This window comes from Lepus europaeus, chromosome 22, assembly GCF_033115175.1.
Source record: "Lepus europaeus isolate LE1 chromosome 22, mLepTim1.pri, whole genome shotgun sequence".
Taxonomy (NCBI): Eukaryota; Metazoa; Chordata; class Mammalia; order Lagomorpha; family Leporidae; genus Lepus; species Lepus europaeus.
The window spans coordinates 26,468,926-26,494,194 of NC_084848.1; the positions used below are offsets into that span (position 1 = coordinate 26,468,926).

Here is a 25,269-nt window from a genome sequence, read left to right on the forward strand (position 1 = left end):
GAGTTAGTGAGAGAGAAAGAGACAGAGAGAAAGGTCTTCCTTCCGTTGGTTCACCCCCAAATGGCCACTACAGCCGGAACTGCACCAATCCGAAGCCAGGAGCCAGGTGCTTCCTCCTGGTCTCCCATGCAGGTGAAGGGCCCAAGCACTTGGGCCATCCTCCACTGGCCTCCCGGACCACAGCAGAGAGCTGGATTGGAAGAGGAGCCACCAGGACAGAATCAGCGCTCCAACCGGGACTAGAACCCGGTGTGCTGGCACCGCAGGCGGAAGATTAGCCTAGTGAGCCGTGGCGCTGGCCAAGAGAAGTCTCTTCACAGACATTTTTTGTTGTTGTTATTTACTTGTTCCCAACTACTTGAAAGGCAGAGAGAGAGAGAAAGAGAGAGAGAGGGAGGGAGAAAATGTGTCTTTCATTTGCCGGTCCTCTCCCCAAATGCCCAAAACAGGAACCAGGAGCCAGGAGCTCCATCTGGGCCTCCCACGTGGGTGCAGGGGCTTAAGCAGTGGAGCCATCGTCAGTTGCTTCCCAGGATGCATTAGCAGGAAGCCGGGTGGGAAGTGGAGCAGCCAGGACTCGAACCAGGCACTCTGATACGGGATGCGGCATCCCCAGAGGTGGCCTCACCTGCGGTGCCACGACGCCTGCCCCTGGAGTCTGCACCTCTCACAAGATGGCCAAGATGAGTTTGAAAGGCGCTGCTCAGAGGCACACACCCGTTTTCTTTCTCTCATTTCAGGCGTCTGCGCAGGAGGTCTGCGAGCCACGGCCTCCAGGGCCCGAGTCCTGCCCCTACCAAGGCTGCTCGCGCTCCTTCCTGTAAGGACAGACGGGCGCTCAGCCCAGGAGGGCAGGAGGAGGGGTCCTGAGGCCCTTGAATTCCTTCCCAGGCCTGCTCACCCGGCTTTCTTCTCCGTCGGACCTGCTCCCACGGGCAGAGCTCCCTATGGAAGGTGAGCGAAGCCCATCATCCCCAGAGCTGGGAAAAGACCTTCCCCTTCCCTGGAGCCAGGTCCCTAGCTCTAGCCTGGCTGACCCCGACTGGTTTTGGGGTGAGCGCATCCAGGCGAAGCGGGCCAGAGTGGAAGCCACCGTCCACGACAGGTGTCTCTTGCCCCACCCTCTGCTGCCAGACCACACCGGAGCCCGGGGCGGCCCGGGCTGCCCAGAGAAGGCCCGGGAGCGGAAGAGGAAGCAGAGCCTCCCCGTGCACCAAGGCCGCCCGAGGCCAGGCCCTGCCTGGGACCAGGGCACCTGGAAGGGGGGCCCCCGGGTGAGAGAACAGCTTCAGCTGCTGAAGCGACAGCTGCGACACCTGCACGGGCACCTCCTGCAGGCCGTGGGGCCCAGGCCCAGCGCCCAGCACCCTGGAGGCTCTGAGAAGGGGACGGACCCCTTGCGTGGGGAGCAGAGTGATGGCTGTAGGTCCGGTCCCCAGAGCCTGGACAGCAACCGCTGCCACAGCTCCAGCAAGAACCCATCTGGGGTGCGGACAGCCAGAGGGGCCGGGGGCCAAGGCCAGCCTGAGGAGCCCCGCCCCCCTCCTCCCGGGGCACAGGCTTTGCTGGGGAGTCTGAGGACGGAGCTGACCAGGGCGGTGTCCCAGGCTGTGGACTCTGTGCTGCAAAAGCTCCTGTTGGATCCACCACGCCCTCCAGCTCCGCTGGGCAGAAGCTTCCAGGCGCTAGTGCCGGAGGCAGGGAGGGAGCCCACACCTCCTGGGCGAGGTGCCCACCATGACCCACTTGCTCTGGCCCTCTTGCCCGGGAGGGCCCAGCCTCCAGCTGAGGTCCCCTTGGGACATTTGCCGCTGGCCAAGCCTCTAGATTGTCCTCTGCACCCCGTCTCTGCGAGAAGCCTCCTCAAGCCCCATCAGGGTGCCCCGACTGGGCCTGCCTACAGCCAGGGAGAGCAGATGCTTAGCCAGCTCCTGGGCCCCGGGCCCAGCGGCCTCTGGAGCAGCCGTGCTGCCCAGGACTCGCCCTGCCTAAGCCACCCCTCCTCGGAGTCTGCCGTGCAGCCCTGGGGAGCCGCCGCGCCGGGGCCGACGGTTCTGAGCCAGCAGCGGCAGCGTCCCCTGCCTTTCACCTGCCCCGGCCTGGGGGGCTTCGGCCTGGTCCCCTCGGTGAAGACGGAGCAGCGCAGCCCGCAGGCTGTCCGGGACGTGCTCGCCCTCTCCTCCCGCCACGTATCCTTTCCCAGCCGGCGAGGGGCTGCGGGAGCATCCGCGGCTGCGGAGGGAGGGGGTTGGGAAGGAGTGCGGGCGTCGGGCGCGGGGCGCGGCCGCAGCCACTTCGGGGCCGCTGTTCCCAGGGGCGCACCGCTCACTGCGTCCTGGGGAGGCGGCCACTGTGCCTGTCGGCATTTCTCTTCTGTGACTCCTCACTCCCCCCACTACCGCCCGTTCCTTGAAAGCGTTTTGTTCGGTGGCTGGGCTGGCTGGTGTGCCGGCTGCCCGTGCACAAAGCAGTGACGTCATTTGCGGCATGGCTTCCCCGCCCTGCCTCCATAACTCAGGGGGAGCGACCTCGGGGCACACGGGAAGGGAGTTTTCGTCCCGGACTAGACCCGGCCAGGCAGCTGGAAGGGACCAGAAGCCTTGGCGTTAAGGGGCAGCTTCCAAGCTGCAGCTCAGTGGCCTGGGGCCTGGGGGCTGTGCCCGTGGAAAGAGAGGCGCCCCCACTCCCCCCGACGCATACTTAGAGAAGCCTAAGAGGCCCAGGGCGGCCCACAGGGGCCCGGATCTGACTGCTTCCACTTTGCATCCCTTAGGCCGACCCCGCCCTCCGCACCAGCGGGCTTCCGGGTGCGGGTCAGCTTAGTTGTCGAGTGAGGAGAAGTAGCTTGTGTAGACACCAGGGTGGTTTCTTTACTGGGACTTCTCATTGCCTTAGCACGCTGCAGTCTGACGCAAAGCTAGGGGCACGGTATCTGCAGCCCGCCACTCACTTGACAATGAACTCTCCTCCAGCGAGCATCTTGAAGAACTAACGTTTCTAAGGACATTTTAAAGTTTTTACAAGAGATGTATTTATTTCAAAGGTAGAGTGACAGCAAGAGAGAGGGGGACACATTAGCAAGGAGCTGGATTGGAAGTGGCACTCTGACATGGGATGTCAGTGTCACAGGTCGCAGCTTAACCCCCTGTGCCACAGCACCTGCCCCCAGAGGCCACATTTTGGATATTGCTTTTTAAGTGAGCTTTGCCCTCGCTGCTGCTTCCTGGGCAGCCTTGGGCCATCTCCAGAAACTACTGTGTCTGGGGAGTCGCATATCCAGGTGGGAACAGGGGTTGTCTTTTGCCTGGCAGCAGCCGCAGGGTGGGGTCCCGCCAGCTCACTCCCACTCCTGGGCCCTTCCTTGTGTCCTAGGTGTCATGAGCGCCCCCTGCTGGTCATAGGTCTTGGCAGCATCCCGGAGCTCAGGATCACCTTGAAGGCAGTGAGCTTTTTTTTTTTTTTTTTTTTTTTTTGACAGGCAGAGTGGATAGTGAGAGAGACAGAGAGAAAGGTCTTCCTTTTTGCCGTTGGTTCACCCTCCAATGGCCGCTGCGGCCGGCGCATCGTGCTGATCCGAAGCCAGGAGCCAGGTGCTTCTCCTGGTCTCCCATGCGGGTGCAGGGCCCAAGCACCTGGGCCATCCTCCACTGCCTTCCTGGGCCACAGCAGAGAGCTGGCCTGGAAGAGGGGCAACCGGGATAGAATCCGGCGCCCCGACCGGGACTAGAACCCGGTGTGCCGGCGCCGCAAGGCGGAGGATTAGCCTGTTGAGCCACGGCGCCGGCTTCTATCCTCAATGTTAAGGACACCACACGGGCCCGGGACAGGCTGATGCTAGCTGGCCAGCCGTTGTGCACGAGAAAGGCTACCCCTAGGGTCTGTCGTCAGAGACTGCTAGTTAAGACTCAGCACTAAATCCAGGCAATGGTCAAAGAACCCGCCTCCTGGAGACTGTGTGTGCCTGGCCCTGCCCTGTGAAGAGAGGACTGGAATGAGAGAGCTCCAAGAGGCTTCAGAGCGCAGCTAAGAAACACAAGCAGGCCTGGCTGCCAGGGGGAAGTGCTTGGCTAGCTTTGGGATGCATCACATACCGGAGCAGCATCCTGGGCCCCCAACTCTTCCCTCAGTCCTGCTGCCTGTATTGAGATGGATTCCTGGGGGCCATGACAATCACCTAATGGCAAGTGGCTTTGAAGTGTAAAAGAATGCTGTCACTCACAGACCCCTAACCCTGTGACACAGGGAGGCACGTGTGAAGACCGCTGGCAGGGGATGGGGGGGTGGGGGGAGTGCATCTTGTGGCAGGCACTGGTGCCAGCTGCTCATGGCTGCGGGGCCACCTCCATTCAGCCACAGTTCTGGAATCCAAAAGATTCCGAGGGGTCCTATGCTTTTTTTTCTCCTCTGATGGACGCTACTTATAGACCCCCTGGCTAAGCAGAAATAGTCTTACATTTTGCTATTGTATACAGTGCCTCTGCTGTGGGTGTTAATGTGCCTATGGTGCACATACCTCTCCCCTTTACAGCACAGCAAATTCCGAGATCTGAACTCCAGTTGCCCCAGTGTCTCAGATGAGTGCTGGGCTCGTGTTATTTCACAATCAAGTATCCCTTCCAGGTTCAGGTACCAGAGTGGCAGAGACAGAGAAGTGAGCTAAGTTGTCGAGAGTCGCAAGATAGGCAAGTGGGGAGACAGGATTCAAACCCAGGGTCTGATGGCCAAGCACGAGCTTTGATGACTGTGAGATGGCCCAGAGGGGGTCAGTGGCTTGCCCTAGGTCACGCAGCTAACAGGTGGCAAAATCAGCATCTGAAACCGAGCCTTTGGCTCCCAACTGCGGGGTTCTTCCAGTGGCATATATGGACCTGCAGGAATTGTAAGGAAAGGATGGCAAATGGGCAGCGACAAGGGTCTTCTGTGTAGTAGCTTGGGTGCCCGTGCCAGCTGTAACCACAGTGTTTGGTTTCTTTTGGCTAAACTTATTTATCCTATTGAGAAGTCTTTTTTTTTTTCTTTTTAAGATATATTTATTGATTTGAAAGACAGACAGACAGACACACACACACACACATCTATCTGCTGGTTCACTCCCCAAATGGCCTCAGCAGCCAGATCTGGTCCAGGCTGAAACCAGGAGCCCCAACCCCATCCAGGTCTCCCACATGCATATCAGGGGTCCAAGCACTTGGACTATCCTGCACTGCTTCCCAAGGCACATTAGTAGACAGCTGGATCTGAAGTGGGGCGGCTGGGACTTGAACCACATGGGATGGCAGCATTGCAACAGCAGCTTAACAAAGCTACACCAAAACACTGGCCCCTTCTGGGAAGCCATAACTGTCCTAAAGCTGTGGCTCTTAGACCTGAGATCCATGTTAGCTCTGTGCGATGCCTGTCACCCAGCTGGGTCCTGTCCATACCACAGCTCCCCTGCTCTTGCTAAATGAGAAAGAATCTGCTCCCAGAGTAAGGTTTGGTTTGGAATATAACTTCCAATATACGTGCATGGGTTAATATCAACCATTCACTCACCCACTCCTTTATCCACCAAACATTTATTGAGCACCTACTATGTTCCTAGCACTAGGCTAGGCACAGGGAACACAAAGATGAAAAGAGAAGGTCCTTGCCCTCTGAGAGCTCACAGTCTGGGGAGACACACAAGCAGTCCGGGTTCCCACAAGGTCACTGCTACCATAAAGGGTTGTACACAGAGCCCTGGTGGCCCAGGGTCAGGAGGGGCCTCAGCTCATTCGGTGAGGAAAAGATTCACGGGGGAGGCAGCTCTGGGTTGAGACTTGAGGGGAAGCTGTGCCAGGCCAGTGGGGGCAGGTGCAGCCCGGCCACCCCAAGCCTACGTGCAGGAGCACAGTGTGAGCTGGGCTCGGTCCCGTGAGACGCTCACTGGCTTAGCCACTGCTAAGGTAGTGGGGACGCCTTGCTGGCTCCTCCTTGTTCTAGACGAGGACACCGAGGTGGAGGAGGGCAGCCAATCCCGACGTGGGGACACCTGGAATAGAGGCGCCATGTCGTCCCAGCCCGTTCAGAGAGCACGCACCAACTTCCACACATCACGATGCTTTTAAAACCCTGCATTTTCACCGTGCACGTATGGTATCCAGTTTATCTGATCAGGGTTTCCAGAGACAGAAAAAATGGAGCAAATACATCATTCAACCAGAAAAAAAAAAATAGAAACAACAGGAACAGGACAATTCACCATTTCGATAATCAATTCGGATGAAACTGTCTGACGACCTGGTGCTTTACGGTGTTGATTTTCCTTGACATAGAGATAAACCCAGGAGGGCCTAACGCCTGGTCACTTGAAGAAGGCCAAGCTGATGTTTTTCTTCACGCGGTACCCCAGCTCCAACCTCCTGAAGGCCTGTTTCCCCGACGTTCAGGTAAAGTCATTCAGTGGGGTCTCAGCCTCGGCGAAACTCCCCAGGGCAGTGTGCACTGCCCAGTGTTAGGTCACGGTCATGGTCACGGTCATGGTCACGGGGTGTGCACTTCAAAATCGCCTTCATGTTTATGGAATTAGCATAACTTCCAAATCTGGGCTGAGACTCTGCCCCAATAATAGTAACCTTTGGCTAGGAAGGTTGGTTGTCTGGATTTTCAAAGTGTTGAGCTCTAGATAAGTCCAGAAACACACGAGAAGGGAGGACAGGGGCAGAGAAAAACACCAGTAAGTGGCATCTTGGGCCAAGCTTTCTGTCTCTGTGGGGGACGTTATGAAGAATAAAGAATACATTGAGCCAGATACTGCCAAATTCACATTCAAATTCCTGTGCTTCCAAGCTGAGACAAAGTATATACAGACCAAGTGTGACAGTAAGGAAAACAACTCCGTTGGAAGCAAACCTCCCCTGTTCCCAGCAAGTGTATCAGGGCCTCTCCCGCCCCGGGAGTTGGGTTAGGGGCTGCTGGTACTTTGGCTCTATCACATTCAGCTTCAGTTCTGTCCCCCATAATCAGTTGTTTGGTTGCCCCCCTGCAGCAAACTCTGATTGCAGTTTCAATTCATTCTGCAACTCCGAGCAGCCGGTGAGCTGCTCTGCGACCTCTCCTGGCCCTTCTCCCAGGCAGGCAGCTCCTGGGCTGCCATACAGTTTTTCTGAGTGCAGCAAAAGCTGGCACGCACTGGCCTTGACCCTGGACCTCCCCTAAGTCACACTTCACATGGGTGAAAAGCCTTTGTTGCGAGGGCCTCCTGCCCAGTGGCTGACTTGATGGGACCCCTTGTCTGCAGTTCAGCCGCTGCGTCACCTCCCAGATGATCAAGTGGTTCAGCAACTTCCGTGAGTTTTATTACATCCAAATGGAAAAGGCTGCCCGGCAAGCAATTGCAGATGGCGTCACAAATCCCAAAACGCTGGTGGTTCTCCGTGATTCGGAACTGTTTCGAGCTCTCAGTATGCACTACAACAAGGGGAATGACTTTGAGGTAAGAGCAGGTGCTGGGGTCCCCTGAGGTCCGATGAGGGAATCCCCAGCCTTGTCTGAGCGCCAGGTTAGCCGAGGGGCAACCTCTGTCTCCTCCACAGAGCTCAGACCTCCCACCTTGTCCCAGGCGGCTCTCTGAGTGGTCAGCCAGTCTTCCTTCTGAAGCTTAGGCAGAGGTCGACCAGGTGTCCTGCCATCTTAAACGTGGCATGTTGTAATGACCGAGTTATAGAACTCATTGCCTTAGTGCCAGGAGGCTGAGCACCAAAGGCTGGGCCCCACTCATTCCCTCGTCCTGGCCTAGGTTTTTGGAACAATTATTTCTGTCGCTCATTTGGCTCTGATCCATTTTCTCAGTTGAACGGCTTTATTTGGGGACCCTCCATGGCAAGTCACCTCAAGTCCCTCTGGGAATCATGACTAAGCAGTGCTCGAGCCTCCCAGTCCCCGGGAATCTCCGTGAAGGCACACGTGGCACCTTGGAGCCCAGGTGTCCCTGGCGTGAACAGCTGTCGGGCTGGCTTCTTTGCTGTGATCCCAGAGAGCAGCCCCTGGACGCTCAGCGAGAGGGTGTCTGGGAGGCCCGCCTGCGGGGAGAGGGACCAGGCCTCCTTCCTAAGGCCAATGTGGACAGGGCGGGGGGGAGGGTGCTGCCACATCTTCCACGTGGGGATGGCCATGTGGCACGCTGGATCCGGAGGACCTGTGGGTGCCAGTCTGGGTCCCCGCCCTGCAGGGCATGCCAGTCATAAGCTTGGGGTGCTCCTGCCCATGATGGGTGCTAATGGAAAAGATGACCAGATGCGACCACAGAGCTAATTTCAATCAGAGTCTCTTACTTCTTAAAAAGCCACGCCGTTAGTGGAATCAGCTCCTCCTACAAGGGCGTGTTCTTAATACACCTGTCTCCGTGGAGCCTCGCTCAAAGGTTTGTGTTTGACGAAGGAGCAGGGGCTTCCTGGGGCTGCAGCAATCACAGGCCAGGGGGGCAGGGGTGCCCTCAGCCACTGCCCAGGGCCCACATGGCATCAGCCAGGGGAGCAGGGGTGCCCTCAGCCACCGCCCAGGGCCCACACGGCATCAGCCGGGGCGGGGGGCGGGTGTCTCTGCAGTGCCAGCGCGTCCCAGCCTCACGTCTTTTCTTTCTTGGGGGTCTCTTTGGGGATGCAGGTTCCAGATTGTTTCTTGGAAATCGCCAGCCTGACGTTACAGGAGTTCTTCAGGGCTGTCTCCGCAGGGAGAGACTCAGATCCTTCCTGGAAGAAACCCATTTATAAAATTATTTCGAAACTGGACAGTGACCTCCCAGAGATATTCAGATCTTCCAGCTACCCCCAGGAGCTGTTTCAGAGTTAAGGTCCCACAACATGAAGAGTGACCGGTCTGTCTTAAATGGCTGTTCAGCTGTAACCATATAAAAAGGGCATAAGGACCTGCACCCCCCTCCCAGTAGCTACCATTACCATTTTGATCATTTATTTCCTTTTCCAGAGTCATCAGATTTAACCTTAAAGTCTGTTAACTTTAAGGTTAAGTGTAGCGGTGTGTTGGCAGAACACTGTAAAGGAAACACAAGTTTGCAACCAGGAGCCTTGAATCCCAACTCCACTCCACTGTCTCCCTGCATCTCTGTAGGGCGAGGCTGTAGGCACTGGGAGGCATCCGTCCCACAGTGCTCTGTGCTTCAGCACCCCCGCACCCTGGCTTTCAGAGAAGCTTCCCGTATTGAGGGTTTTCACAAATTGCTGTTTTGATTTTAGTTCTCTATTGATCAAGCTCCCTCTATTTGCCAGACACTTTAGCATGAATTATCTTTTTAGCTTGCCACCCTGAAAGGTAGATATTATCCTCTTTCAAAAAAAAAAAAAAAAAAAAAAGTGACCACACACTGAGACTTGGGGGGTAACTCGCCAGAGGCCATGAGGCTAGGGTGGTTAGGTTGTTAGGGACCGGCAGGAGCGAGTAGCCATCAAGGTCTTTGGAGCCGGACCGCCTGCTGGACCTCCCCAGGCTGTCACTTGGGATCTCAGGCCACCACCCCTGGGAGCCCCAGCGCTGGCAGGGCACAGTCATCCGACGGCCTCTGCCTGGCATTTGGGAGCGCCCACCCTCGCGTTTCACTGATCATCTTCACAAACCCGACACGCACTTCCTGCCGGCCCCGAGTGTTGCTGTTCTTCCACGTTCGTCTGCTGGAAAAGTCCATCAGCCGGACAACCCGAATAGTCCCCAGTCGACCAGTGCAACTGATGTCCACCTTCCTATGTGTGCAAGAAACTGAACCTCAGGAGACGGATCGTCTGGCCCACCTGCTTAAATTAGGAAGGAGGAAACCCAGGCCCAGAGAAGAGGCTCGCACGGCTGGGTACAGCCCCGGCAAATGTGTCACACGCAGAATTTGGGAATCCTCACTCCACAAAGAAATCACAGCCCATAGCTGACATCTGCAGATGAAGGAACTCATGCAGTCAGTAGGTTTTTTTTTCCCTACTGGTGCAACACAAATGGTGAGTCCCTCTGAGCACAGGGCCATGACGCCTGCAAAGCTGAGCGCCTGTGCCTGTCTTCTCAGCTGGTCAGGATCCAGTCTGCCCGCTCTGCCAAAGGTGTGCAGGGCAGGTGGGTAACACGGGGCCAGGCTTTGTAGTCTTCCTCACCGGGCGTCTCTGCCATCTGAGCAGAACAGGTTTCCGAACTCGGCTGGTCCCTGTCCACCACCTCTCGGGTCGGGTGTGAGCTGGAGAGCAGATGACGTTCCTGAGCTAGGCAGATCAGCACCGGGCTATGAGGGATGACTTCCTTCGGGTTTTCTCCTGCTTCGAACAGTTGAGAGGGAAAACAAAACGAACGCAGTGGCTCAGACCCACCTGCACAGGTGACTGACAGGTCTCCTCGCAGTGTCCCTCAATACTTCCACTTGCACTCGGACGATCTTTGCCCTGTTTTCTCCCAAAGTTCCCTTTATGAAAACAAAGAACTCTGCCAAAACCCAGGCTTCCCACGCAGCAGGCACTGGGCGTGGCTATCCGCTGTGTTTGGAGGCAGCGTTAGAACCCACCCTCTGCAGGAACAGCTCCGAGTTCACGACTGTCTGATATGGAACAGCCCTCTTGCCTGTCCGAAACCTGAAATTCATTAGTGTGTGTTTGAAAGACTGAGCCAAGCCACCTCTAGGGCAGCGAACCTTGTCCCAGGGACAAATTGAAAACATTCGTGTACTGCAGTCTTTCCGGGAAGTGCTCTCTAACCACTGAGCTAATCAGAGAAGAATGAGTAAATATATATGTTCTGCCAACAGAGGAATTCTGTTTTATTGTATTTTTCGGTTTCCACCAAGGGTATCTCTTTCCCTCCCGGGAACACGCTGCGAGTGTAAGCTGAGCCGGTCATTCTGTTCCATTCGCCTCACAACACAGCCAAGGTCTGCTCGTTCTTTCCATGAAGACACAGGCGGCGGCTGTTCTCTCCCGAGTCAGCCATGTCCAGAGCCTGGCCGAACACTGCCTAACTGTCTGGTCTTCTAGTGGTGGACAACAGGCCGTGGACTGTGGTTTTTGGTAACAGCTCTCCTGAGGAGTCAGTACCCAGGGATCGATTGAAAGCAGCTGGTGAACTGGCGTTCCAGGCAGAAGGTTCGTCAGCAACCTTTGATTCAAACGTGGTTTCACACAGTATACACAACTCCAAGCCAGGTGCAAACAGTGGGAGCCCAAAGGCAGCTCCTGGGCACATAAGGGGGAAAGGCAAAGCATAATTGGCAGAGATGTCGTGGCATTTTTGATAGTCCTCCATGCCAGCCCCAGAATGGAGGCCCTCTTTTAAAAATACTGTCTTCTTTGGCCGGCATTGCGGCTCAATAGGCTAATCCTCTGCCTGCGGCGCCAGCACACCGGGTTCTAGTCCTGGTCGGGGCACCGGATTCTGTCCTGGTTGCCCCTCTTCCAGGCCAGCTCTCTGCTATGGCCCGGGAGTGCAGTGGAGGATGGCTCAAGTGCTTGGGCCCTGCACCCCATGGGAGACCAGGAGAAGCACCTGGCTCCTGCTTTCGGATCAGTGTGGTGCGCCGGCCACAGCGGCCATTGGGGAGTGAACCAAGGGCAAAAGGAAGACCTTTCTCTCTGTCTGACCACTCTGCCTGTCCAAAAAAAAAAAAAAAAAAAAAAAAAAATACTGTCTTCATCTTCAGTGATGAAAACCTAGGATCCTCAGAAAGTCATTTCAAATAGCACTTCTGTAACATACTTTTTACATGTGTCTTTGGGAAATATTCCTTTTAAAAATCCTTAAACAATTAGCTAGCTTCCTGGATGAAATACATATTCTAAATTTTCATGATCACTGATTCTGGCCCATTTCTTCAGAGTTTTGATCCTTTGCTCTGTAAAGCAGATCAAACATAGTCTGGTGATGTACGCATTCAAACCAAACAGAAAATATTAAAAAAAAAAAAAAACCTTTAATGTTTTCACGCAGACTCTGTTAAGCATTTGCACAGATTTCACGTCACGCGAGGCCATTTCTTCAGTACTGAGAAAATCAGAAGAAAATCATGGGATTGTGTGATGGGTGGGCAAAGGTCGCAGTTCCCACGGGGGCTTCAGAGCTGCTGCTGCAGGCCTTGGTGCTTTCCGGAAAGCTAAGCCTGCAGCAACGAGGCAAATACAACAGTTGTCATCCCAGCAGATTCCCGGCCGGATTTCAGCCTGCTGGCCTACGTGAGGGGATCAACGTGCGCCGAGTCGCAGGGGTAGACCACGCTACCTACACTTAACATCATTAACGGGTGTTCACCTGTGGGAAAAGATGATTCCTGAAGAGTACTGGGGGGGGGGGTGCTTAGACAATTCCCATGGGTCAGGAAAAAGCTCTGATAAGCCGAGTACAGTGCTAACCTGGTGCCTGGTGTGGAACGCTCAGCCGTTAAAACACACGCAAGATGGACGCAGCCTCCAGTGGGCCAGGGCGGAGGAGAGCAGCAGAGGGACACTCCTGCAGCCCGCCGGCCTCGCCCGTCCAGAGATACACCGAGGCACCTGCCGGGTCGTTGTGGTTCTCACGACCTCACCTCTTCGTGCTCCCAAGCCCTTTTTCACCAGCACTTCCACATTCTCCAGTCACCCCCCGCATAAGTACGGGTTCCTAATCTTTCCTCAGCAAAATCGTTTTCTCCCTGAAGTTACTGATCATTGCTTCTGGCCTGGAAATTCAGCCTGAGGCGACAACACTCTCTCCCTCCACTGGATGCTGCCGCCCCCCACGCCAACCCGTTCCTCTTCACCCACCTTTCCTAAGCAGAGCGCTATGGTAGGAGTGTGGGCTCCACCACCTATCAGCTAGGCTCCTTTGCAAGCTACGCTCTTGGCCTCAGCTTTCCAATCTGTAAAACAGGGCTAATAAAACAGTGCCTATGGCCGGCGCCGTGGCTTAACAGGCTAATCCTCCGCCTTGCGGTGCCGGCACACCGGGTTCTAGTCCCGGTCGGGGCGCCAGATTCTATCCCGGTTGCCCCTCTTCCAGGCCAGCTCTCTGCTATGGCCCGGGAAGGCAGTGGAGGATGGCCCAAGTCCTTGGGCCCTGCACCCCATGGGAGACCAGGAGAAGCACCTGGCTCCTGGCTTCGGATCAGCGAGATGCGCCGGCCGCAGCGGCCATTGGAGGGTGAACCAATGGCAAAAAGGAAGACCTTTCTCTCTGTCTCTCTCTCACTATCCACTCTGTCAAAAAACAAAAACAAACAAACAAACAAAAAACCAGTGCCTATCCATCTCACGGTGCTGTTGTCAAGTTTAGGTAAAACACGTGTGGCATGCGTGGCGCGCTCCTAGTACATGATACATGCTCAGCAAATGGCATCAATGCCACTGCCCGGCAGTCATAAGCTGCCAGCGGTCAGAGACCTGCAGTGCTCTACTGGGAGAAAGGTTTCTTAGCTGGAGAGTGGTACTGACTCGGAACACATTTTGCGGCTTGTTTTTGTTGTAACTCTGCAGTAACATGGCACGGCATAAAGCCTAGCTTTAAGTCGGTTTGCAAACACATTGACATAAACAAATCTCCCCTACCTAATAAGCCTTGTGCTAAAATGTTTATATGCACCTCCTCACGTACTCCGTTCCCTGCCACCTGCCACACCTATTGCTGTCTGCGGAGACACAGACCTGCTTTTGCTTCTCCTGGGCCAATGTCAGACTCTGCATTTTTGGCATCCTCTTCCGTATAAGCTTAGCAACGGATGTCCCATTTCTAAAAGTAAGCGATTTTCCATCTTTAACCGTGACTGGGGGGCTGTCCGCATGTCCGCTGAGTAGGCTGTTTGGGGCCTGTCTTCTTGACCGACTTCGGTGCAGTTTTTCACAACACCCTTGCAGTCGCTCCACTTGATGAGAGGCTGGCTCGCTGCCTTCTTGCCTGGGTAAGGGGTGAGGCAGGGAACATGTAACTGAGGGCCCTGCTCGTCTTTTCCTGCCGTTTAAAGCAGACGTGCAGGATTCGTCCCCGTAAAGAAGATTCCACTCTTTTCTGGACAAGGACGCAGCCTCCTTTCTGCTGTTGGGTTCTTTCCACTTGCAGCCTTCGGGGCCAATGATCTTCTCCTCTGCTCTTCCTTGAATGTGGGCGGTGGTTACCTTTTTCAGGATATAAAGACTCTGTTTTCTGGCTACCTTGTTTCTAAATAAACTGACTTTTCACATTGAGCTTTGTGAGGCAATGGGATTACCATGTTGAGGTTTTGCTAATTCTCACTGTATTAGATTTCTAACACTGTCACAATGAGTGTGTTCTTTATAAACACTGCTAAGCTGTTCTTGTGCAAGGCTGCCATCCTGGTGCTTAGCTACTCCTTCCCACCCAGACCCCACGGCTCCACCAGGGCTGGGCTGACTCCCAGCCCTCCACAGCCCTTCCCTAGAGGCGACTCTTGCCAAAGACAGTGACCCCAGCAGGAGTTTCTAAGGAAGAGAGCAAGGCAAAGGGATTGGAACAAAACCCAAGCACCAGCTGTCGTGCTACGTTGTGGACTCAGCAGCAATTACTGGAAACAGAAAATTCAACAGCACTGGACATATTTTCCTAAACACCTTAATTTTGTCACACTAGGAGCAAAGATAAATGGTAGTCGTGAATGTGTATGCTTAAGCTATGGAGAGTAACAACCCAACATGTGAGTGAGGCAGAGCTTGATATGTTCACTCCATGATTAGAATATGCTGCTAAGTGTCGGCTTCTGTTTCTTTATTACAGAGCCGTGCCTATTCCATTCAAACACCAGGGCAGCTCTCTGGAAGGTTGAGTCTCACTGTTTGAAGATCCGATCACTGCATTTGGACAGAGCAGGTCTTAAATGTTTTGAAATGGAGGCTGGCGCCGTGGCTCAACAGGCTAATCCTCCGCCTTGCGGTGCCAGCACATGGGGTTCTAGTCCTGGTCAGAGCGCCGGATTCTGTCCCGGTTGCCCCTCTTCCAGGCCAGCTCTCTGCTATGGCCTGGGAGTGCAGTGGAGGATGGCCCAAGTGCTTGGGCCCTGCACCCCATGGGAGACCAGAAGCACCTGGCTCCTGCCTTCGGATCAGCGAGATGCACCGGCCGCAGCGGCCATTGGAGGGTGAACCAACGGCAAAGGAAGACTTTTCTCTCTGTCTCTCTCACTGTCCACTCTGCCTGACCAAAAAAAAAAAAAAAAAAAAAAAAAGAAATGGAGCAGAAGAGAACTGCCTGGCCTCACTCCACTGCTGTGGTAGATCTGCCCCAGAACCAGAACCAGCACCATTACGTCCTCCTGTTTTGGGGTAGATCCGTCTCATTTCACTCCTCCCAAATAAAGCAAGTGGCCGTGCTTCAACTATGCAGAACATAGTTTTCAAGGACAGCACCAATAATGATGATACTATGAAAAATGAAGAAAAAGCCACCTTATGTTTCAAAACCTGCATTAGTTACCCCTGCAAAGGAGCAGTCTCCAACAATACACAACGCAATTCGTTTTCTCTTAACAGTTCTTCAACATCTCATGTGGAGTTCTGTATCTTGCGGGTAGTGGTGATTACATGAGCCTATAGGAGGTGTAACTGCGTAGCACAGACACGCGCACATGTGCTTTAAAACCTGGAAAGTCTGTGTAGGCTCCGAAGGTGGGCTGGTGTCAACTCTTTGCCTTCGACAGGTTTTGATACATACCTCCCATTACGTGAGACGAGACCACTGAGGAGGGGCGTGGGTGAGAAACGCAAAGGGACTTCCTTCTACATTTGTTTGCAACTTCTGAATCTACAATTTTTCAAAGAAGAAGTTAAAAAAAATGCAACACCAGAATCTTTGAGAAGATTCTATTGGTGGAGTGATATCCCCTAAAAAAAGCCCATACTACATATCAGAACATTTTTATTGCCACTTATGCCAAGGTATCAAAAGCAGAGAAATAAGACACATTCTCGCTTCTTGATGAAAGAGCAATTTTCCTCCTGATGGGGTTAGTCTGGCTCTGCTCTGAGCACAGGGGAAATCGGACTACATGCTGGTGTTGGTCTTATGAGGCTCAGGGCCGAGAAGCCCCTGGAAGATGATCCGCTCTTCCTGCCCACTGCCCTCGCCTCATCTACAGCCCTCTCCACAAACCAAATTCCTCCTTCAAACTTTCAGGGTCAGATGACATTGCGCCATCGCTCTGTCTGCTGGCAGGCGCCTTTCCCACAACTGGCAGGGCGGTGGTGGCAGGGGGCGGGGATGATGGCGACTGTATGTTTGAGATGAACTTTGGCTTCATTTGCTCCCAGGAAATCAGATTCTTCCTGTACCTACGCTGCTCCTTGGCTATCATGCACCTCTGGAAACTGCATGAGCCCTTCCAGGCTAGTTGGATTTCATTTTTCACACTTAGAGTTATCAACTGCTATGCTTCCAACAAATCTACCTTCCACACCTGCAAAGCTAACAGGACAGAGTCTTCAGAAGTCATGTGTAAGGACTGTGTTTTCAATCTCCTGTACGCCTGGTTCTGAACTTGGCTGCCCACTGTAACTACCTGACGGCCCTCACAGGGTAGCAATGCCCGAGTGCCACCTTAGAGTCTGGTGTGCAGTCACGCAGTACGGCCTGAGCTTTGCCGGTCTTAAAAGTGGCCCAGGAAAAACCACTCTTTCACAAAACAACTCTTCACGTGGGATACTTTTCATATTTCCCCATTCTTCCACACACGGCGTATCGAGTGGAATTCAAGCAATTATTTCATTGGCCCCTGACTGGTTAATGAGCTATGGCCTCCATTGTCAAAAGCTTTCCCTCTGCCCTGACAATAACATTCATCTGGTGGAAGCAGAAGGCTAAACTGAAAAACAGAAAACTCTCAGAGCACATCCTTTTAATAAAAGCTTTAATGTCTGAATGAACCACCATCCACCAAAGTGGGTGTTCCAGACTTCACCACTTTAAAAAATTAGTTATTCTGAATTTAGTTGAAAGGGAGGGGGGGTAAGGGAGAGATTTTTCATTCACTAGTTTATTCCTTCAAATCCCCACACCAGCCAGGGCAGGGGAACCTGGAACTCAACCTGGGTCTCCCAAGTGTGTGGCAGGGACCTAAATACTTCAACTGCCACCTGCTCTCTCCCAGGGTGCACATCAACAGGAAGCAGAGAGGCTGGGACTCCAGGCAGGCACTCAGACATATGACATAGGTGTCTCTAGCAGTCTCAACCACTGTGCCAAACGCCTGTCCCAATAATGCCTCTATGGGGTGTGTGTGTGTGTGTGTGTGTATGATATATAGGAAAGGATATAGAACCAAAACCTTTTCCAGGATTATTCAAACTGGTATCAAAGCAGTGTGATGTACTCTCACACCACCTGTGAACCCAGTTGTCATAATCTCAAAGGGAGCCGAGAATGTTTCAGGAAAAAAACCAAACCAACCCTTGGTGACTGAAGAATACTATCACCTCAACCTACATTGTACTTTTTTCCACAACTGAAACATAATATCTATTCCTAAAATTTATTAGTTCTGAACGATGGCTACTTCTTAGAATTTATTTTGCTTATCTGTAGCAATTCCAAATCTTGATTCAAATGGCAGAATTCAAATGAGGGCAGTACATAAAGCTGGAACTTTGAAATACCAAAATTTTTTTTTGAGATTACAGACATTAAGTTAAGATTCCTTCTTAAACATATAGATAATTATTAGAAGAACATAAAAGGAGAAATTGTTCCCCTGTAGCTCAGCATTTATTCTGTATTTTCCCTGCAAAAAAATATGCCTACAAGGGGCATTTACCAAGATGTTTAATGCAACATTGTTATGACAGCAGGAAACTCACAAAAAAGGAAAAAATGTTACATACATATCATGGCATGTACCCATGTGTAATACATATCCATATTTATGATGATAGATACCTGCAAGTGTGTATCCAAGAAACAGTGGGTCTGCAGAACAATAGGGAAAGAATGTCATTCATGTGGAAAACTCTCTTGTAGATACGTACACCAATGCGTGGAGAAAGCCACACTTCCGAAAGCCACGTTCCAAATGCTAACAGTAATGACCTCTACGATTTAAGGTATTTGCATATAAGATGGGGTGGGAGTGTTTGAGATTCATCTGCAATAATTTTTTAAATAATAAAAATGAATTACTATGTAACAGTGGAAATAAACAGATCGGAAAAAGAAAATGTCCAAAAACATACTTTAAGAAATACAATGTAACAAAAATATACCCACCTTGACAGGCGCCAGCAAATTTGTTTTAATACACTGATTCTTTTCCCAGTGGAAATAGAAAATGGGAGGACGTTTAGAGCGATATATGCTGATCAATTCACATGCAGACGCGGCCACCCAGCCACTCCACTTAACCCAAGGGAATTCTTGCTGCCTTCTCTGGCACGGGTTTGCGCTCGCTGTTTAACTGTCCATACAAGGCATTTACCTGCATCTTGAGAAATGGAGGCACTAGAAGAATATCACTCAAAGAGGCAGGCATGATCACGCTTCCGTGTGAAAGCAATGGACAAGAACTACTCCACTGTAAATTCAGCATCGATATTATTACAGACCTAGAGCCATCAGGCTCAATGAAGACCCAACTGCTATTGCAAAGTTATCAGTAAAATGGTCAAAACATATATAATCTACATAGCATGACTGACGGCTTGTTTCTTCACAATAACCCTTCCAGAATCATCACTATTCGTTAGGGTCTACGTAAGGAGCCCCCAGACTATGGCCGCAGGTCACATGTGACTTATTCTGCCTCTACTATGTTGTCTCCACAGTATTCTGAAAAGATTATTTCATATAAAAATCCAGATTCCAGTTTATCCTCATCTGATAACATGGAATCTACTTTTCTTCATGGCAACCACCAGCTGGAGACCTGTCACCTTGCTACTGGACAAGCATGGCCAGGCATGGACAAGCATGAACAAGCATGCCAGCCCCCTCTGTGCCCTACTGCCTCACCAGCACTGAAGCCGAGAGGCAGCTGCCGCGTATCATTCTGATTTGGTTTTTTTCTAAGAAGATATTAATAATTAATTGCATTTCTAACACACAGCAGGAAAACTAGAGCTGGCATGTCAAATAGTTCAAGAAAAATGGGAATGAGGACACGACAGTAGAGAACATGCTTACATGTCTCTCAAAAACCGCCTGTCTCCACTGGGAGAATGTGACTTGTAATGATCGAACTGCTGGCCGATTCTCTCATTTACCTTATCTCCTACCCTTTGGAGGCATTTGGACTTGCAATAGCGGGTGTAGACATTGCATATGGGAACACTGGGAGATACAGAAGCAATGAAAAAGCAAACACTGACAACTGTTTTGTAAATCACACACCTGTTGACCTATATGAATTAAATTTCTATTTAAAGTTTCACCTGGTCAATTCTAGATTAACTTGTTGCACATCAACTATGTATAACAGATGTTGCACATTGGGTGCTGCAAGGGTGGAAAAGTAAAACAGGTCTTACCCCACAGGAGCTTGCACTGGGACGTGGGAAAGGAGTGGGCAAAGATGGGGGGGGGGGTGGCATTGTATACAGATTAAGTCGCTGATAATCCTGCTTACCCCATTTCTGATCCAGCTCTCTGCAAATGTACCTGGAAAGGCAGTGGAGGATGGCCCAACTTAGCCCCTGGCACCCATGTGGGAGATCCAAATGGTGTTCTTGGCTCCTGGCTTCAGCCTGGCCCACAGCTGGCTGTTGTGGTCATCTGGGGAATGGACCAGCAGATGGACGCTAGCTTGTGTTCTGTCCCCCGCCCCCTTCCCCATTGTTCTGCTCTCTTTCCTAGTGTTCTGTTTTCAAATAAATAATAAATAAATCTCTGTGTGTGTTTGTGTGTGTCTGCTTAGTATAAATAAAAGGGCTACTCTAGGAGAAAGGCAAATCAAAATGGCTGGTTATGGACAAGCAAAGCCCTGAGAGCTGGGAGGGATCAAGATAGGAAGACAGGGCCGGTGCTGTGGGGTAGTAGGTAAAGCCGCTGTCTGCAGTGCTGGCATCCCACATGGGTGTGATGAGTCCCAGCTGCTCCACTTCCAATCCAGCTCTCTGCTATGGCCTGGGAAAGCAGAAGATGGTCCAACTGCTTGGGTCCCTGCACCTGCGTGGGTAACTGCTCCTGGCTCCAGGCTTTGGGTTGGCCCGGCTCCAACTGTTACGGCCATTTGGGGAGTGAATCAGTGGATGGAAGACCTCTCTTTCTCTACCTCTGTGTAACTCTGCCTTTCAAACAAACAAACAAACAAACAAACAAACAAAAAAAAAGACGACGACGGGGACCAGCATGAGGGCAGCATGGAGGCTGGGCCCGCAGATCACTAAGATTCCTAAAGGATGAGAAAGAGAGGCAGAAACAGCAGGGACCGCAGGGGATGCTCAGGGGACCACACCCAGTGTCCTGCAGTGCTGGACAGGGAAGTAGCAGCTGGAGAAGGGGTTGGGATCACTGAGGAAGAGTTCCATGCCAAGCTAATGAGTTTGTCCTTGATAAGGTGGGACACAGGATGACCAAGATGCTTGTCAGTGGAGCTAAGGCAAACAGGCTAGTTACACATGAAATGACAAATGACAGAAAGCTATCTGCACACCAGGACACAAATGCTTTACCTGTGTACTCCACTGTTCTCGCACAAGAACTGAATTCAGTACTCCAGTTAACCTCTAAGCTTCTGTGATTAAAAAAAAAAAATCAGGGAAGAAACATGCACTCAGGTGAGATCCTAGTATACAGCCAAGGAAGATGGCGGCTGAGGTGACAGCACGGCTCCTGATGGGAGTCTGGGTAAGAAGGCAAGTCCAGGACCACAGCTTAGCACGCGCTCCACGCCGGGGAACTCACCGCTCCGGACTTCACCAAGGTCTGCATGAAGCAGCCACTGCAGTTCGACCGAGTGACTGAGAACCTGAGCAAGTCACTTACCTCCTTTCTCTTTCCAGTTTGAAACCGGCAGCCAAGTCAGAGGCGGCAGGCACTTGGCAGCCTGAGGGAGCTAAAGCCCTTACCAAAAAACCCCAAAACGCCAAAGCCAAAACTAAAGTTCTAGGTACTGAGTTACTGAGTCGCTCTCACACACACACACACACACACACAAAATCTTAATCCGTCGTTCTTCTTAGAAGCTCCCAACAGACAAATATTCCCACGGGGCCACAACCTGCTAAGGCCGGGGAGGTTCTGTCTCCCCCTCCAGTCGGCCTCTCGTTGCCCGCCTTACCGTTGTCTCTGCCCTCCTGCCGCACCCGTCACCTGCCCGGCTCTGCCACGTGCACAGGAAGCAGCACCTTATTTATTCTCTACAGACACAGGAGTAAGGCACTGGGCCAGGTGCTGTAAAGCAAACACGTGGTAGGGAACACACACCCCACTGTAGGGAATTACGTGTTGTCCGATTCTAGTATCACAACTCCAAGTCAACTGAGATCTTTCAACAGAGTTGGCTGTACTTCTGTCATTCTGGAGAACACATAAAGGGCCTCACTGCTGAGGGCTCCCGAGACCTCACAGGGCCGCTGATCCCTGTGGAGGTCCCCGTCTTCTTCATGGAGCCCACGGATTTAAGTTAGAAGAAAAATTAGACATACCTACTCATAATAGAGCAACGCACTGCCAGAGGTAACAGAACGGAGTGGGATTTCAGTGCCTGGCAAAAGCGAAGAGATCAGGCCTCAGTCTAGAACACAATCATCAGACACAGGGCACGACCATCTGGAAGAAGGGTCAGGCTTCTTAAGTAGAAGAGTCAAAGCATGGCTTTCCTTTCACAGTGAACCATGAAATCCACAGGCTCTTTGCAGAATCACAAACGCTAGGCGCTGCCCCAGGCAGAGGGAGGGCTGTCAGCTCTGGCTCTGGCCAAACGCACCTGAGATCAGATCAGCCACAGACGCGCAGGTGCATGTCAGTATCCAGGTTCTGAGGGCAGTGGCCTGAGGACTCTAACTCTCAGATGAGGTGGAGCAGAAACCACCACAGTAGCTGGCTGCTCAGGTCTTCAAAGGCACACAGTAGTTCTTTGTTCTGTCAGAGCCTACGATGCCTCTGTCACCACATTACTGTCACGCTCTCTTGAGAGCAGTTGCCCACGGTGCTGGGCTGGCTCCGAAGTGCTCATCACCCTCTGAGGACATCCACGTGAAGGATGCCATTGCTATTATTCCTTCATAGCTAGAAATCAGCTAAGTGCAGGAGGTGGCTCCGCAGGAGAATGGAATGGAATGTCAGTCAGCAACAAAAAGGAACAAACGGCTGACAGATCTAACAACCTGCATCAGTCTCAAGGGAATCATGCCAAGTGAAAACAGCCAAAATCCCAAAATGCTACACACTATACGGTGTCATATGTATCTTTCCCTAAATAACAAAATGACAGAAATGGAAAACCCATTAGTGGTTGCCAAGGGTTGGAGATGGGCTGGTGTGTATGAGGGGGGCAGATAGGATAAAGGTGGAGAAGGGGTTACACAAACCTACACATAAGAAAATTGTATACAATAACACCTATGCCCTATACTCCACACCATGAATAAATACAGCTGAAAGAATTTCTAAAAAAATTTAGTAATCCTCCTTACAATAAGATACGTTTGGGAAACTAAAAAGGGGAGAGAGAGGAATACTTTTACACATGATCCGAATGAGCTCCAACACATAAAGGAGAAAACCAAGGTAGCCATGTGTACAAAAACCAGCTGAAAATGTGAGTACTTAGTGTGTATCCACAGAATTTTTCTAAGAACACGACACAGTTTCCACCAGCTGCCTCTACAGATGGAAGAATACTTTACACTCCTGAGTCGTCTGAGTTTTACGCCACATGAATGTGTTACTCATGAATCACTCTCTTCTTTCTATGTGATCTGGCAACCGCTTTCTGGGACCACTCATCCCCTCTTGGGTACCTGATTACCCTCTGCACCTGATCTGAAACCTCCATACTGGTTCCAAAGATCAGTGCCACTGGTACCTGAAAGTGTCCGTATTTCTCCAGCTCACGTATGCTGTACTATTTCACATGGAACAGCTGAGTCTACAGTAGCTGGCTATAAAAAGCAACAACTATCTTCAGGCCAGCTGGGCATTTTGAATTTCAAAAGAGCAGTGAGAACATAATAGTGAGATGATGGCAGCTACTGACTGCTGAAACTTTACCACGGGCTGATCACTGCACCGAGCAGCTTACATGCACTATGTCTGCTTTATTATTTTCATTTTATAGGAAATGGAAGTTCAAATAGGTTAAAAGATTTACTCAAGGTCATATAGCTTCTAAAAGAGAAACCTGAACTTGTACTAGGATCTATTAATCTAAAAATGAGTGATCATCCTCCTTCTATGGCTCAGTAAAACTCATGTTAAGTCCTAGAAATTATGCCAGGCTCTAGTTACCTACAGCAACATGCAATGAGCAGAATAAAATACTTAGCGTGAAAGCTGCGGGCATCCACAGGAGGAAAATGTAAACTGAACTTTTTTGGACACCTACTTTGGCTTTCTCAATCAGTGTTCAAAACTTTTCCACAAGGAAGTAAATCCAAACACAAGACTTTATGGTTTTACCTTTGTCAATAAACTTCCATATTAATCACTGGTATCTGAATCAAATGCCTAGAAATTATGAGCATCAAATTAAGTGTCAACAGACAGACTACTGCAGAGTATGATGGCTTCTGATTCCTACAGTGCAGTCACCAAAATATTTTGAACAGGCAAACTCAACTTAATCCTAAATAAATGATTCCGAAAGAGAAAGGCCATCTACATCTCACCTACTAAGCTCCTTGTAAGCAAGTTTACTGGTAGAGCTGAATCATGGAATTGAGAAATCTGTACATTTAGGTTAAAAAACCCGACAGGCCCACCAGGATAGCAGGACCTTTCCCCAAAGTTAGACTACTCTGTATCAAGACACCAAAGATTTAACATAAGAGAACGATTAAAATAAAAATGTACTAACATTCTAAGCAGCTTTCTGAGATAAGAAAAACAATATTAATGAAATGAAAATGAAATGCTAGCAAATAAATAAAATCCCAGGTCGGGTCCTCTGTATTCTCAGTGCATCTCTTAACAAACTTAAAACCTTTGTGGGCATTTTCTAGCCATACCAAATCTCTCTGAGGTACCCTTGGATTTTCTACTCTGTTCTGCTTCTAGTGATAACACAAGTTCAAGATTTAGTTAACAATTCCATTACTGGACTAGCAAAATCAAGTAACAATTGACCATCCTAAATATTTTCTTTTTGGTGCCTAATTTTTTTTCATTTGTCTTCTTACACTGAGGTCATCTGTTAGATCACTTTCCTAAAGGCGATACTGCTTCTCCCCTAAGGTCATGCTAATCTGTATCTTCTAGAAACTGGCAGGGGCCATTTCTGTGGCCTCTTCCCCACACCTCTTGATACGAGCACAGACACAAAGCCAGGGCTTCGAGGCAAAGCCACAATCCCAGACTCTGATTACCACTCCCTATTTTGCCGCATTCTCAATGCCGTCAGAACACAATCTAGAAGAACACACAGGTTTCCATTTTTGTGAACCAGAGAACGCATTCTGGAAGTTTTGCTTTTGATGACAAAAGACATTGGTGGTTTTAGTAAGCAATAAATGAGTCTTTATATACTAATTCTATTTGGTTATATTGTGATACTCTTTTACCCAACATAATGAAGTGGCTGAGAAAGATCAGTGTGTAGAAATGTATGGCAGGCCAGGCCAATAAACAATCAAATAGCTTGTTAAATACTACAAACAGTGGAAGTTATTTTATGCAGCAGATTATACATTCAATATTGACTTCTTAATGAATTTAACGTCTCTTATGCTTTAAACACTAAATTTCAGGGAGGTCTGCATCAAACTAAGAGTTGGTGACCTCGGTGATACTACTCAAATGTTAGTAAGTATCAACTCTATTCACACAGCATGTAATGTAGGTCATAAAACGGCAGAGTTTTTGTCTGCAGCCCAAAGATACTCCACGTCCTGAAGTCTCTAGTGAATGTGTTTACCCGCTGCTGAGCTGCACTGCAGAGTGGAAATGGTGTTTGAGGAAGAAGGCTCTTCTCTGTTGTCTTCCAGTCTAGAAGATGACTTTTTTGTCTGAAGAATGAAAAAGGGAAAACAGCCCCCTTTTCATGTTGAAATAGGAGTATCTGGGCTTTGGCTCTGTGTTTTGGGCTCCACCTGGTTTTACCCACACAACAGGGCACTGTGTGCAGAAGGCCATGCCCTCCAATAATGAGCAATCTGGCAAGAACCTAAAATCCGACAGGCTTACAGGCTACATGGCGAGGGCTCTGCA

At 50.9% G+C, this 25,269-nt stretch overlaps 1 protein-coding gene across 1 annotated transcript; it reads left to right on the forward strand.

Annotated features, from left to right (window-relative positions):
• The first annotated feature begins 947 nt into the window (after positions 1-947).
• Positions 948-8,811, forward strand: PROX2 (prospero homeobox 2). The gene is made up of 4 exons (XM_062181473.1): positions 948-2,191; positions 6,305-6,410; positions 7,262-7,456; positions 8,626-8,811. Exons 1-4 carry the CDS (start codon positions 948-950, stop codon positions 8,809-8,811), a joined length of 1,731 nt encoding a protein of 576 aa, XP_062037457.1.
• The last annotated feature ends 16,458 nt before the right edge of the window (positions 8,812-25,269 follow it).

Bases quoted from the DNA above. Each gene is read 5' to 3' on its own strand.
- PROX2 (XM_062181473.1), top strand. From the start codon at position 948: ATGGAAGGTGAGCGAAGCCCATCATCCCCAGAGCTGGGAAAAGACCTT. The intron at 6,411-7,261 runs GTAAAGTCATTC...CCTTGTCTGCAG, and splicing joins CCTGTTTCCCCGACGTTCAG to TTCAGCCGCTGCGTCACCTC. The intron at 7,457-8,625 runs GTAAGAGCAGGT...TTGGGGATGCAG, and splicing joins ACAAGGGGAATGACTTTGAG to GTTCCAGATTGTTTCTTGGA.